Below are 14,671 nucleotides of genomic sequence, written 5' to 3' on the forward strand. Positions count from 1 at the left end.
GATAACATTTTCAAACGAATTTTTGCCCCAATACTGTCATATATGGCTTCGCTTTTGTGGAAAACTTTCATGTGTTGACTTAGCCTATTACTTTCGATAAATTTCTGGTCACAATATTGGCAATTATGAGGTCTTTTGTTCGTGTGAATTCTAATATGAACTTTAGATAATTTTTTTTGTTTTGGAATCGTTGCCACAATTCTGGCATTGCTAAGGTTTTTCTTTTGTGTGAATTCTTATGTGTACATTCAGATGGCTATGATATAAGAATTTCTTGCCACAACGGCACATTAGACAGTGTTTTCATCTTGGTAGAGTGCATCCAGAAGCTCCTTCACAAACTCAAATGGTAAAGCACCTGGCCTGGATACATAAAGTCTAGGATTTTGAGGGTACACTGATACTGGTAAACTACCACCTCACAGGAAAGATGATGAATGTATTACTGGTATTCAATGGAGAATAGTGGAATTCTGCTTCTACAGAATGATATCTCTGAGCAGAATATGTTGCAACATGCTTGAAAATGTCCTAGCGAGCACATGTGATCTGGAAACTCATATCTTGTGTCCACATGCAACATGTAATCAGAAGGGGAACTGATCTTGTGAGACCCAATAGTCAAGATTCTTGGATGAGCCATGTTTCACAACTGCATATCCCAAGGAAAGCAGTCATATGATCTCATGATGGATTTCACCAAAGCTTCCAACCAATTACGTTAACTACTGGTCTTTAAGATCAGCAGCTATGGTACCAAAGGGGTTCCCAACATCTGTACATGTATTTTTTATTTCCTCCATTAGATGACAGCTGTTGTTATAAACCGTATCAAATCTTATTTTATTGATGGCATTGGCATACAGATAGGTATGGGAAAGAAAAGGGTTAACGGTAAAATATATTATTTTCTGAATATTATGTCAAAATCTATCACAAACTTGGATTTTTGTAATAAAGATGTTAAAAGTTCTGCCAGCGAGCAAATTTTATGCCATATACTTTAGCGAGGCGCCTCATTTTTTTGTTCATTACACCACTGATTGATGGCCTCTGAGGAGACCAACAGGATAGTGTCCTGGGCACTTGTTTGTTCCTCATTTTGCAACAAAATGAATGAGGCAGCAGGAAACTCTTGATGCTATGTCTTTCTTATGTGAAGTCTAATATGACCATTTAGATTACTTTTTGAATTGAATTTCTTCCCACAATGATTACATTCATAAGGCTTCTCCTGTGTGTGAATTCTTATGTGTTGAGTGAGAAAATCCTTTCGACTGAAGTTCTTCCCACAGTACTGACAAAGATATGGTTTCTCTTTGGTGTGAACTTTTATGTGAATACCCCTGTTTGAACTTGTGGCGAATTTCTTGCCACAATACTGACATTGATAAGGTGTTTCTTTAGTGTGAATACTTATGTGTCTATCAAGATGACATTTTTGGTAGAATTTTTTGCCACAATATTGGCATTCGTGAGGTTTCTCATTTGTGTGAATTTTTACATGTGTTTCTAGATTACTTCTTCGGCTGAATGTCTTTCTGCAATACTGACACTCAAGAGACTTTGGGTCTCCATGCTCTTTATCATGCCTTTGTATCTCTTGTTTGTGATCTCTGGTGATGTGTCGACTTAGCTTACTACTCGTGATGAATTTCTGGTCACAATATTGGCATTGATGAGCTCTCTCATTCTTGTGAAATTCAATATGACCATTTCGACCATTCTTTGAGTTGAAATTCTTGCCACAATACTGGCACTGATAAGGTTTTTCTTCAGTGTGAATTAATATGTGTACATTCTTTTCTCCTGTATGAATTCCAATGTGTCTACTAAGATCATTTTGTGTGTTGAATTTCTCGGCACACTGTTCACATTCATAAGGCTGCTGCAAAGGGTGGATTCTGATATGAACATTTAAATTATCTTTTCGGTTGAATTTTTTGCCACAATGTTGGCATTCATAGGGTCTTTCATTTTTGTGAATTTTTATGTGTTTTTTTAGAGTACCTCTCTCACTGAATGTCTTTCTGCAATACCGACATTCAAGAGGGTTTCTGTCTCCATGCTCTTGTTTCATGACTTTGTCTCTCTTTTATGGATAAAAAAGATTTGCTACAATAAGAACATTCATATGATCTTCTTTCATGTTTTCGTTTATGATTAGCAAGACCACATTCAGATGGAAATCGTCTATCACAAAGATAGCACTGGAAAGAATTTGGAGAAAACTCTACTTTATCATCTTTAAGTTTTTCTCCATCTAAATGCTTGGCTAATTTTTTCTTGGAAGAAAATATATCATTACAATGAGAACAGGGAAATCGAAGCTCTAAATCTCCTGCATGGTCACTATGTATCTTATCACCATTAATTGAAACAAATGAAATTGTATTTTGAATGCATACATCAGGCTTCCTCTCAGTACAAATTCCTTCATGTTTCGCAAGGTCAGAATTAGAAATAAATGACTCCTTACAAGTCAAACATCGAAATATGTCTGAATTCAGTATACCAACATGATTTTGGAGATGTTTTGTAAGCTGGTTCTCTTCAGAAAAAGAACAATCACAAAAGAAACATTGAAGAAGCATTTTGGCACATTTGCCGGTTAGTTCAAGTTTCTTCTTACAGTGTGAACACACACTTCCTGTAGATTCCGTCTCACATTCACAAGATCCACTGTTTCCACCAAGGGCCCTATATCCTCTTTCTTCCTTATTTCGCCAAGATCCATATGCTGTGCATTGAACAAAGAGAAAAGCATACACGATTTTAAGTGTCACCCAACTAATGGTTAAATATATGAAGACTCTATATCTACATGTACCAATATGGAAGACTATAACTTTTGCCACATGGATAGGGTGCAAATATGCTGTAAGGAGGAGGAGTACTTGTTAAATTGTTTGCATTATCATAACCCTACAGCTGGATTTCTCATTTTTTCATCAGATCTTTTTCATTGTTTAACAGTGTTGTGTGTCTCAAGGTTGATCTTGGCCTCGAGGCCGCAAATTCATCCTCGAAGCCGGAGGTAAATCCTTAGCCTTGTCCTTGGACTTTATCCTCGAGCCAAGGCCGGTCGAGGCCACAAACATTTTAGGGTGAGCGCAACGAGTTCAATCTTCTTTCATACTTTCATTTGTTTTTCTATTTTGTTCTTGATGTCAAATTTGCACTGACAATGATGCGAAGGATACTTGACTTTGCAATGCACATGCGCATGATAGTACTGTAAAAAAATCCTAACTTGCACATTATGTGCCATCTGGAAACTCATGTCTTGTGTTCACATGCAACACGGCATAAGAAGGGGAACAGATCTTGTGAGACCCCATTGTCAAGATTCTTAGATGAGCTTTGTTTTACAACCACATGTCACAGGAAAAGCAGACAGATTATCTCATTATTGATTTCACCAAAGCTTTTGACCATGTTAACTACTCACTCTTGGTCCATGAGCTTAGCAACTATGGTGCCAAAGGAGTCCCCAAAAGGGGATCTCTGATCTCTTAAGTTATTGATGACAGTTGTTACAAGGATCAAATATAATTGTATTGATGGCCTGTCAGGAGACCCACAGGGTAGTGTCCTAGGCCCTTGCTTGTTCTTCATCTAGCTAAAAAAAGATTGATCAGGTACCTCTTGCATTATGGATTTATCATGAAAATGCGAAAGGACTGAATAGCTTAGATCACAATTTTGTATTGATTTCTTTCCACAAAGTATTAACATTGATATGATGTACCTCATGTGAATTCTAATATACAGGTAATTTAGATGACCTTTTTGTGCTGAATTTGTTGCTACATTGATTATATTCATAAGGCTTTTACTTTGTATGAATTCTTATTTGTTTAGTTAGAAAAATAATTTTGACTGATTTTCTTGCCACAATACTCACATACATGTGGTTTCTTTTTTGTGTGAACTATTGTGATGTGTTCACACTTAGCTTATAACTTTAGATTTTCTTTTTTTTTTGCTACAATGCTGGCATAGATGGGTCTCTCATGTGAATTCTAAAATATCCATTCAGAAATAGGATTTGTGCTGAATTCTTATATGATCATTTAAAATATCTTTGGGGTCTCTCACTTTTGTGAACTCTTATGTATTCTCTTTTAACAGATTACTTCATTGACTGTATTTCCGCCTTAAATACTGACATTCAAGAGGCTTTCGGCCTCCATTCCCTAAGTCATGCCTTTGTCTCTCTTTTGAAGATGTAAGACATTTGCTCCAGTAAGAACATTCATAAGATCTGTTTTTCATGTTTTCTTTTCTGATTAGCAAGACCACATTAATAAGGCTTCTCTTCTGTGTGAATCCTAATGTTCATTTAGACACCTAATACGTTCATATCTTTTTGTGTTGAATTTCTTGCCACAATAATCTCATTCACAAGATTTCTCCCGTGTGTGAATTTTAACATGTGTATTCAGAACCCATTTTCTGTTGAATTTTTTGCCACAATATGTGCATTCAAAAGGCTTTTCTTTGGTGTGTATTCTAATGTGTTCATTTAGATGACTGCTAAGTCTGAATTTCTTCCCACAATGTTTACATTCATGAAGCTTCTCCTGTGTGTGACTTCTTATGTGGTTATAAAGATTACTGTTTTTGTTGAATTTCTTGCCACAATACTGACACAAAAAAGGGTTCTCATTTGTGTGAACCACTGTGATGTGTTGATTGAGCTTAGAATTAGTGATGAACTTCTGGTCACAATATTGGCATTGATGAGGTCTTTCGTTTGTGTGAATTCTTATATGAACTTTTAGATCATATTTTGTGCTGAAATTGCTGCCACAATACTGGCAATGATAAGGTTTTTCTTTTGTGTGACTCCTTATGTGCACATTGAGCTGATTATTAAATAAGAATTTCTTTCCACAATACTGGCATTGATAGCGTTTCTCTTTTGTGTGATATCTAATGTGCCAAAAGAGATTGTCTTTTTTGCTGAATTCCTTGCTACAGTATGTACATACATAATTTTTTTCTCCTGTATGAATTATAATGTGTCTACTAAGACCATTATTTGTTTTGAATTTCTTGGCACAGTGTTTGCATTCATAAGGCTTCGCTTTCGTGTGAATTCTTATGTGTCTACTTAGAGAACTTTCTACTTTAAACTTCTTACCACAATATGTACATTCATACGGCTTCTCCTGAGAGTGAATTCTGATGTGAACATTAAAATTACCTTTATGGTTGAATTTTTTGCCACAATGTTGGCATTCATGGGGTCTTTTATTTGAGTGAGTCTTTATGTGATTTCTTAGATTACCTCTATAGGTGAAAGTCTTTCTGCAATACTGACATTCAAGAGACTTTGGGTCTCCATGCTCCTTTTCATGCCTTAGTCTCTCTTTAGTAGATATGAATGATTTGCTACAGGAAGAACAATCATATGATCTACTTTCATGTTTTCGGTTATGATCAGCAAGACCACATTCAGATAGAAATCGTCTACCACAACTTGAGGACTGGAAAGGTTTTTGTGGAAACTCTACTTTATCATCTTGAATTTTTTTTCCATCTAAATGCCTGTCTAAGTGCCGCTTGGAAGAAAATATCTCATTACAATGAGAACAGGGAAATCGAAGCTCTAAATCTCCTGTACCTTCACTACATATCTTATCACCATCTATTGTAGCCAATGAAATCGCACTTTGAATGCATTCATGAGGCTTCCTCTCAGCACAAATTTTTACATGTTTTGCAAGATCAGAATTAGAAAAAAATGACTCCTTACAAGTTGAACATTGAAATGTGTCTGAATTCAATATACGAACATGATTTTGGAGATGTTTCGTAAGCTGGTTTTGTTCAGAAAAAGAACAATCACAAAAGAAACAATGAAGAGGGATTTTGACAGATTTGTCGGATATTTCATGTTTCTTCTTACAGTGTGAACACACCGTTCCTGTAGATTCTGTCCTCTCACATTCACATGATCCACTGTTTCCACCAACAGCACATTCTCCTCCATCTACTGGTATTCTCTCCTCTTTAATGCTTGTCCCATCTATTTTCTTATAGTGTGAACACACAGTTCCTGTAGATTCTGTCATCTCACATTCACTTGATCCATTGTTTCCACCAACAGCACATTCTCCTCCATCTATTCTCTCCTCTTTAATGCTTGTCCCATCTATTTTCTTATAGTGTGAACACACAATTCCTGTAGATTCAGTCATCTCGCATGATCCATTGTTTCCATCAGGGACACAATCTCCTTCATCTATTCTCTCCTCTTTAATGCTTGTCCCATCTACTTTCTTACAGTGTGAACACACACTTCCTGTAGATTCTGTCATCTCACATTCACATGATCCACCGGTTCCACCAAGGGCCCTATCTCCTCTTTCTTCCTCATTTCGCCGAGATCCACATGCTGTAAATTGAACAAAGAGAAAAGCATACACAATTTTAAATGTTACCCAATGAATGATTCAATATTAAGACTCTATCTACATGTACCAATATGGAAGACTATAACTTTTGCCACATGGATAGGGTGCAAATATGCTATAAGGATTACTTGTTAAATTGTTTGCATTATCATATCCCTATGGCTGGATTTCTTATTTTCATCAGATATAACAAAAACTATTTCATATTGAACAGTGCTGAAGGTTTCGAGGCCGCAAAATCGTCCTCGGCCTCGGACATTATCCTCGGATCAAGGCCTTTCGAGGCCAGGAAAATATTAAGGTGGGCATTCCAAGTGTTGCTAACCACAATGGACTGGTCTCTTCTGGCATTGTGCAGACAAATACACAGAAATACACACAATTCACACGATGCATCTCCATACCACATGCACAGGATATAATACCACACTGCAGGCTCCAAGCAGAGAAACATTTGTCCTCTGCTCAAAGTACATGATTCTGTTGGCTCCAAATTCCAAATTTATTCGACCTCAGTGCTTGGATTTGGCGCAAGGGCCGATTCTCGTACATAAATGAGAGAGCATGGCAAAGACTCGAGCCCCTTTATCTCAGAATTGCCGCTGCTTGGTAGTCTAGTCTCCAGAGATTAGGGTCGGCTCCCCAACTCTTGCATTGAGAATCGGGTAGACTCCATTACTCGGAACAGGATTCTAAGCCTAGTGTCTGACTACAGAGTATATCTGACCAGAATATGTTGCAACATGCTTGAAAATGTCCTTACACCATTATGTGTCATCTGGAAACTCATATCTTGTGTTCACATGCAACATGGCAACAGAAGGGGAACGGATCTTGTGAGACCCAATTGTTAAGATTCTTGGATGAGCTTTGTTTTACAACTACATGTCACAAGGAAAGCAGTCAGATAAACTCATTATGGATTTCACCAAAGCTATTGACCATGTTAAGTACTCACTCTTGGTCCATAAGCTTAGCAACTACAGTGCCAAAGGGGTCCCCAAAAGGGGGATCTATGATCTCTTAAGTTATTGATGACAGCTGTTACAAGGATCAAATATAATTTTATTGATGGCCTGTCAGGAAACCCACAGGGTAGTATCCTAGGCCCTTGCTTGTTCTTCATCTAGCTCAAAAATGACTGAGCAGGTACCTCTTGCATTATGGATTTATCATGAAAATGCCAAAGGACTGAATAGCTTAGATCACAATTTTGTATTGATTTCTTTCCACAAAGTATTAACATTGATATGATGTACCTCCATAAGAATTCTAATATACAGGTAATTTAGATGACTTTTGTGCTGAATTTCTTGCCACAATGATTGCCTTCATAAGGCTTCTACTTTGTGTGAATTCTTATGTGTTTAGATAGAAAAATAATTTTGAATGATTTTCTTGCCACAATACTCACATAGATTTGGTTTCTTTTTTGTGTGAACTATTGTGATGTGTTCACACTTAGCTTATAACTTTAGATTTTCTTTTTTTTTGCTAAAATGCTGGCATAGATGGGTCTCTCATGTGAATTCTAAATTATCCATTTAGAAATAGGATTTGTGCTAAATTCTTATATGATCATTTAAAATATCTTTGGGGTCTCTCACTTTTGTGAACTCTTATGTGTTCTCTTTTAACAGATTACTTCATTGACTCTATTTCCGCCTTAAATACTGACATTCAAGAGGCTTTGGGCCTCCATTCCCTAAGTCATGCCTTTGTCTCTCTTTTGAAGATGTAAGACATTTGCTCCAGTAAGAACATTCATAAGATCTGTTTTTCATGTTTTCTTTTCTGATTAGCAAGACCACATTAATAAGGCTTCTCTTCTGTGTGAATCCTAATGTTCATTTAGACACCTAATATGTTCATATCTTTTTGTGTTGAATTTCTTGCCACAATAATCTCATTCACAAGATTTCTCCCGTGTGTGAATTTTAACATGTGTATTCAGAACTCGTTTTCTGTTGAATTTTTTGCCACAATATGTGCATTCAAAAGGCTTTTCTTTGGTGTGTATTCTAATGTGTTCATTTAGATGACTGCTAAGTCTGAATTTCTTCCCACAATGTTTACATTCATGAAGCTTCTCCTGTGTGTGACTTCTTATGTGGTTATAAAGATTACTGTTTTTGTTGAATTTCTTGCCACAATACTGACACAAAAACGGGTTCTCTTTTTTGTGAACTTTTGTGACGTGTTCACTTAGCTTAGTACATGTCATGAACTTCTGGTCACAATATTGGCATTGATGAGGTCTTTCGTTTGTGTGAATTCTTATATGAACTTTTAGATAATGTTTTGTGCTGAAATTGCTGCCACAATACTGGCAATGATAAGGTTTTTCTTTTGTGTGACTCCTTATGTGCACATTGAGATGATTATTAAATAAGAATTTCTTTCCACAATACTGGCATTGATAGCGTTTCTCTTTTGTGTGATTTCTACTGTGCCAAAAGAGATCGTCTTTTTTGCTGAATTCCTTGCTACAGTATGTACATACATAATTTTTTTCTCCTGTATGAATTATAATGTGTCTACTAAGACCATTATTTGTTTTGAATTTCTTGGCACAGTGTTTGCATTCATAAGGCTTCGCTTTAGGCTTCGCTTTCGTGTGAATTCTTATGTGTCTACTTAGAGAACTTTTTGCTTTAAACTTCTTACCACAATATGTACATTCATACGGCTTCTCCTGAGAGTGAATTCTGATGTGAACATTAAAATTACCTTTATGGTTGAATTTTTTGCCACAATGTTGGCATTCATGGGGTCTTTTATTTGAGTGAGTCTTTATGTGATTTCTTAGATTACCTCTATAGGTGAAAGTCTTTCTGCAATACTGACATTCAAGAGACTTTGGGTCTCCATGCTCCTTTTCATGCCTTAGTCTCTCTTTAGTAGATATGAAAGATTTGCTACAGGAAGAACAATCATATGATCTACTTTCATGTTTTCGGTTATGATTAGCAAGACCACATTCAGATAGAAATCGTCTACCACAACTTGAGGACTGGAAAGGTTTTTGTGGGAACTTTACTTTATCATCTTGAATTTTTTTTCCATCTAAATGCCTGTCTAAGTGCCGCTTGGAAGAAAATATCTCATTACAATGAGAACAGGGAAATCGAAGCTCTAAATCTCCTGTACCTTCACTACATATCTTATCACCATCTATTGTAGCCAATGAAATCGCACTTTGAATGCATTCATGAGGCTTCCTCTCAGCACAAATTTTTACATGTTTTGCAAGATCAGAATTAGAAAAAAATGACTCCTTACAAGTTGAACATTGAAATGTGTCTGAATTCAATATACGAACATGATTTTGGAGATGTTTCGTAAGCTGGTTTTGTTCAGAAAAAGAACAATCACAAAAGAAACAATGAAGAGGGATTTTGACAGATTTGTCGGATATTTCATGTTTCTTCTTACAGTGTGAACACACCGTTCCTGTAGATTCTGTCCTCTCACATTCACATGATCCACTGTTTCCACCAACAGCACATTCTCCTCCATCTACTGGTATTCTCTCCTCTTTAATGCTTGTCCCATCTATTTTCTTATAGTGTGAACACACAGTTCCTGTAGATTCTGTCATCTCACATTCACTTGATCCATTGTTTCCACCAACAGCACATTCTCCTCCATCTATTCTCTCCTCTTTAATGCTTGTCCCATCTATTTTCTTATAGTGTGAACACACAATTCCTGTAGATTCAGTCATCTCGCATGATCCATTGTTTCCATCAGGGACACAATCTCCTTCATCTATTCTCTCCTCTTTAATGCTTGTCCCATCTACTTTCTTACAGTGTGAACACACACTTCCTGTAGATTCTGTCATCTCACATTCACATGATCCACCGGTTCCACCAAGGGCCCTATCTCCTCTTTCTTCCTCATTTCGCCGAGATCCACATGCTGTAAATTGAACAAAGAGAAAAGCATACACAATTTTAAATGTTACCCAATGAATGATTCAATATTAAGACTCTATCTACATGTACCAATATGGAAGACTATAACTTTTGCCACATGGATAGGGTGCAAATATGCTATAAGGATTACTTGTTAAATTGTTTGCATTATCATATCCCTATGGCTGGATTTCTTATTTTCATCAGATATAACAAAAACTATTTCATATTGAACAGTGCTGAAGGTTTCGAGGCCGCAAAATCGTCCTCGGCCTCGGACATTATCCTCGGATCAAGGCCTTTCGAGGCCAGGAAAATATTAAGGTGGGCATTCCAAGTGTTGCTAACCACAATGGACTGGTCTCTTCTGGCATTGTGCAGACAAATACACAGAAATACACACAATTCACACGATGCATCTCCATACCACATGCACAGGATATAATACCACACTGCAGGCTCCAAGCAGAGAAACATTTGTCCTCTGCTCAAAGTACATGATTCTGTTGGCTCCAAATTCCAAATTTATTCGACCTCAGTGCTTGGATTTGGCGCAAGGGCCGATTCTCGTACATAAATGAGAGAGCATGGCAAAGACTCGAGCCCCTTTATCTCAGAATTGCCGCTGCTTGGTAGTCTAGTCTCCAGAGATTAGGGTCGGCTCCCCAACTCTTGCATTGAGAATCGGGTAGACTCCATTACTCGGAACAGGATTCTAAGCCTAGTGTCTGACTACAGAGTATATCTGACCAGAATATGTTGCAACATGCTTGAAAATGTCCTTACACCATTATGTGTCATCTGGAAACTCATATCTTGTGTTCACATGCAACATGGCAACAGAAGGGGAACGGATCTTGTGAGACCCAATTGTTAAGATTCTTGGATGAGCTTTGTTTTACAACTACATGTCACAAGGAAAGCAGTCAGATAAACTCATTATGGATTTCACCAAAGCTATTGACCATGTTAAGTACTCACTCTTGGTCCATAAGCTTAGCAACTACAGTGCCAAAGGGGTCCCCAAAAGGGGGATCTATGATCTCTTAAGTTATTGATGACAGCTGTTACAAGGATCAAATATAATTTTATTGATGGCCTGTCAGGAAACCCACAGGGTAGTATCCTAGGCCCTTGCTTGTTCTTCATCTAGCTCAAAAATGACTGAGCAGGTACCTCTTGCATTATGGATTTATCATGAAAATGCCAAAGGACTGAATAGCTTAGATCACAATTTTGTATTGATTTCTTTCCACAAAGTATTAACATTGATATGATGTACCTCCATAAGAATTCTAATATACAGGTAATTTAGATGACTTTTGTGCTGAATTTCTTGCCACAATGATTGCCTTCATAAGGCTTCTACTTTGTGTGAATTCTTATGTGTTTAGATAGAAAAATAATTTTGAATGATTTTCTTGCCACAATACTCACATAGATTTGGTTTCTTTTTTGTGTGAACTATTGTGATGTGTTCACACTTAGCTTATAACTTTAGATTTTCTTTTTTTTTGCTAAAATGCTGGCATAGATGGGTCTCTCATGTGAATTCTAAATTATCCATTTAGAAATAGGATTTGTGCTAAATTCTTATATGATCATTTAAAATATCTTTGGGGTCTCTCACTTTTGTGAACTCTTATGTGTTCTCTTTTAACAGATTACTTCATTGACTCTATTTCCGCCTTAAATACTGACATTCAAGAGGCTTTGGGCCTCCATTCCCTAAGTCATGCCTTTGTCTCTCTTTTGAAGATGTAAGACATTTGCTCCAGTAAGAACATTCATAAGATCTGTTTTTCATGTTTTCTTTTCTGATTAGCAAGACCACATTAATAAGGCTTCTCTTCTGTGTGAATCCTAATGTTCATTTAGACACCTAATATGTTCATATCTTTTTGTGTTGAATTTCTTGCCACAATAATCTCATTCACAAGATTTCTCCCGTGTGTGAATTTTAACATGTGTATTCAGAACTCGTTTTCTGTTGAATTTTTTGCCACAATATGTGCATTCAAAAGGCTTTTCTTTGGTGTGTATTCTAATGTGTTCATTTAGATGACTGCTAAGTCTGAATTTCTTCCCACAATGTTTACATTCATGAAGCTTCTCCTGTGTGTGACTTCTTATGTGGTTATAAAGATTACTGTTTTTGTTGAATTTCTTGCCACAATACTGACACAAAAACGGGTTCTCTTTTTTGTGAACTTTTGTGACGTGTTCACTTAGCTTAGTACATGTCATGAACTTCTGGTCACAATATTGGCATTGATGAGGTCTTTCGTTTGTGTGAATTCTTATATGAACTTTTAGATAATGTTTTGTGCTGAAATTGCTGCCACAATACTGGCAATGATAAGGTTTTTCTTTTGTGTGACTCCTTATGTGCACATTGAGATGATTATTAAATAAGAATTTCTTTCCACAATACTGGCATTGATAGCGTTTCTCTTTTGTGTGATTTCTACTGTGCCAAAAGAGATCGTCTTTTTTGCTGAATTCCTTGCTACAGTATGTACATACATAATTTTTTTCTCCTGTATGAATTATAATGTGTCTACTAAGACCATTATTTGTTTTGAATTTCTTGGCACAGTGTTTGCATTCATAAGGCTTCGCTTTAGGCTTCGCTTTCGTGTGAATTCTTATGTGTCTACTTAGAGAACTTTTTGCTTTAAACTTCTTACCACAATATGTACATTCATACGGCTTCTCCTGAGAGTGAATTCTGATGTGAACATTAAAATTACCTTTATGGTTGAATTTTTTGCCACAATGTTGGCATTCATGGGGTCTTTTATTTGAGTGAGTCTTTATGTGATTTCTTAGATTACCTCTATAGGTGAAAGTCTTTCTGCAATACTGACATTCAAGAGACTTTGGGTCTCCATGCTCCTTTTCATGCCTTAGTCTCTCTTTAGTAGATATGAAAGATTTGCTACAGGAAGAACAATCATATGATCTACTTTCATGTTTTCGGTTATGATTAGCAAGACCACATTCAGATAGAAATCGTCTACCACAACTTGAGGACTGGAAAGGTTTTTGTGGGAACTTTACTTTATCATCTTGAATTTTTTTTCCATCTAAATGCCTGTCTAAGTGCCGCTTGGAAGAAAATATCTCATTACAATGAGAACAGGGAAATCGAAGCTCTAAATCTCCTGTACCTTCACTACATATCTTATCACCATCTATTGTAGCCAATGAAATCGCACTTTGAATGCATTCATGAGGCTTCCTCTCAGCACAAATTTTTACATGTTTTGCAAGATCAGAATTAGAAAAAAATGACTCCTTACAAGTTGAACATTGAAATGTGTCTGAATTCAATATACGAACATGATTTTGGAGATGTTTCGTAAGCTGGTTTTGTTCAGAAAAAGAACAATCACAAAAGAAACAATGAAGAGGGATTTTGACAGATTTGTCGGATATTTCATGTTTCTTCTTACAGTGTGAACACACCGTTCCTGTAGATTCTGTCCTCTCACATTCACATGATCCACTGTTTCCACCAACAGCACATTCTCCTCCATCTACTGGTATTCTCTCCTCTTTAATGCTTGTCCCATCTATTTTCTTATAGTGTGAACACACAGTTCCTGTAGATTCTGTCATCTCACATTCACTTGATCCATTGTTTCCACCAACAGCACATTCTCCTCCATCTATTCTCTCCTCTTTAATGCTTGTCCCATCTATTTTCTTATAGTGTGAACACACAATTCCTGTAGATTCAGTCATCTCGCATGATCCATTGTTTCCATCAGGGACACAATCTCCTTCATCTATTCTCTCCTCTTTAATGCTTGTCCCATCTACTTTCTTACAGTGTGAACACACACTTCCTGTAGATTCTGTCATCTCACATTCACATGATCCACCGGTTCCACCAAGGGCCCTATCTCCTCTTTCTTCCTCATTTCGCCGAGATCCACATGCTGTAAATTGAACAAAGAGAAAAGCATACACAATTTTAAATGTTACCCAATGAATGATTCAATATTAAGACTCTATCTACATGTACCAATATGGAAGACTATAACTTTTGCCACATGGATAGGGTGCAAATATGCTATAAGGATTACTTGTTAAATTGTTTGCATTATCATATCCCTATGGCTGGATTTCTTATTTTCATCAGATATAACAAAAACTATTTCATATTGAACAGTGCTGAAGGTTTCGAGGCCGCAAAATCGTCCTCGGCCTCGGACATTATCCTCGGATCAAGGCCTATCGAGGCCAGGAAAATATTAAGGTGGGCATTCCAAGTGTTGCTAACCACAATGGACTGGTCTCTTCTGGCATTGTGCAGAC

General features: G+C 36.8%; 1 protein-coding gene across 14 annotated transcripts in view; it reads right to left on the minus strand.

Annotated features, from left to right (window-relative positions):
• Positions 1-2,045: 2,045 nt before the first annotated feature.
• The window catches only part of LOC121431729 (zinc finger protein 271-like), a 32,987-nt gene continuing 20,361 nt past the window's right edge, over positions 2,046-14,671 (minus strand). For 7 of the 14 annotated variants that reach the window (XM_041629405.1, XM_041629404.1, XM_041629411.1 and 4 more), the window contains 3 exons: positions 13,804-14,292; positions 9,861-10,349; positions 2,514-6,406 (listed from right to left, as the gene is read on the minus strand). In XM_041629405.1, coding sequence (XP_041485339.1) covers positions 4,401-6,406; positions 9,861-10,349; positions 13,804-14,292 — 2,984 coding nt within the window. In that variant the 3' untranslated portion in view covers positions 2,514-4,400. Of the gene's footprint in view, positions 6,407-9,860; positions 10,350-13,803; positions 14,293-14,671 lie in introns of all 14 variants that reach the window. The other 7 variants (XM_041629413.1, XM_041629416.1, XM_041629410.1 and 4 more) reach the window with 7 other exon arrangements.

Source organism: Lytechinus variegatus, chromosome 18, assembly GCF_018143015.1.
Source record: "Lytechinus variegatus isolate NC3 chromosome 18, Lvar_3.0, whole genome shotgun sequence".
NCBI classification, from domain to species: Eukaryota; Metazoa; Echinodermata; class Echinoidea; order Temnopleuroida; family Toxopneustidae; genus Lytechinus; species Lytechinus variegatus.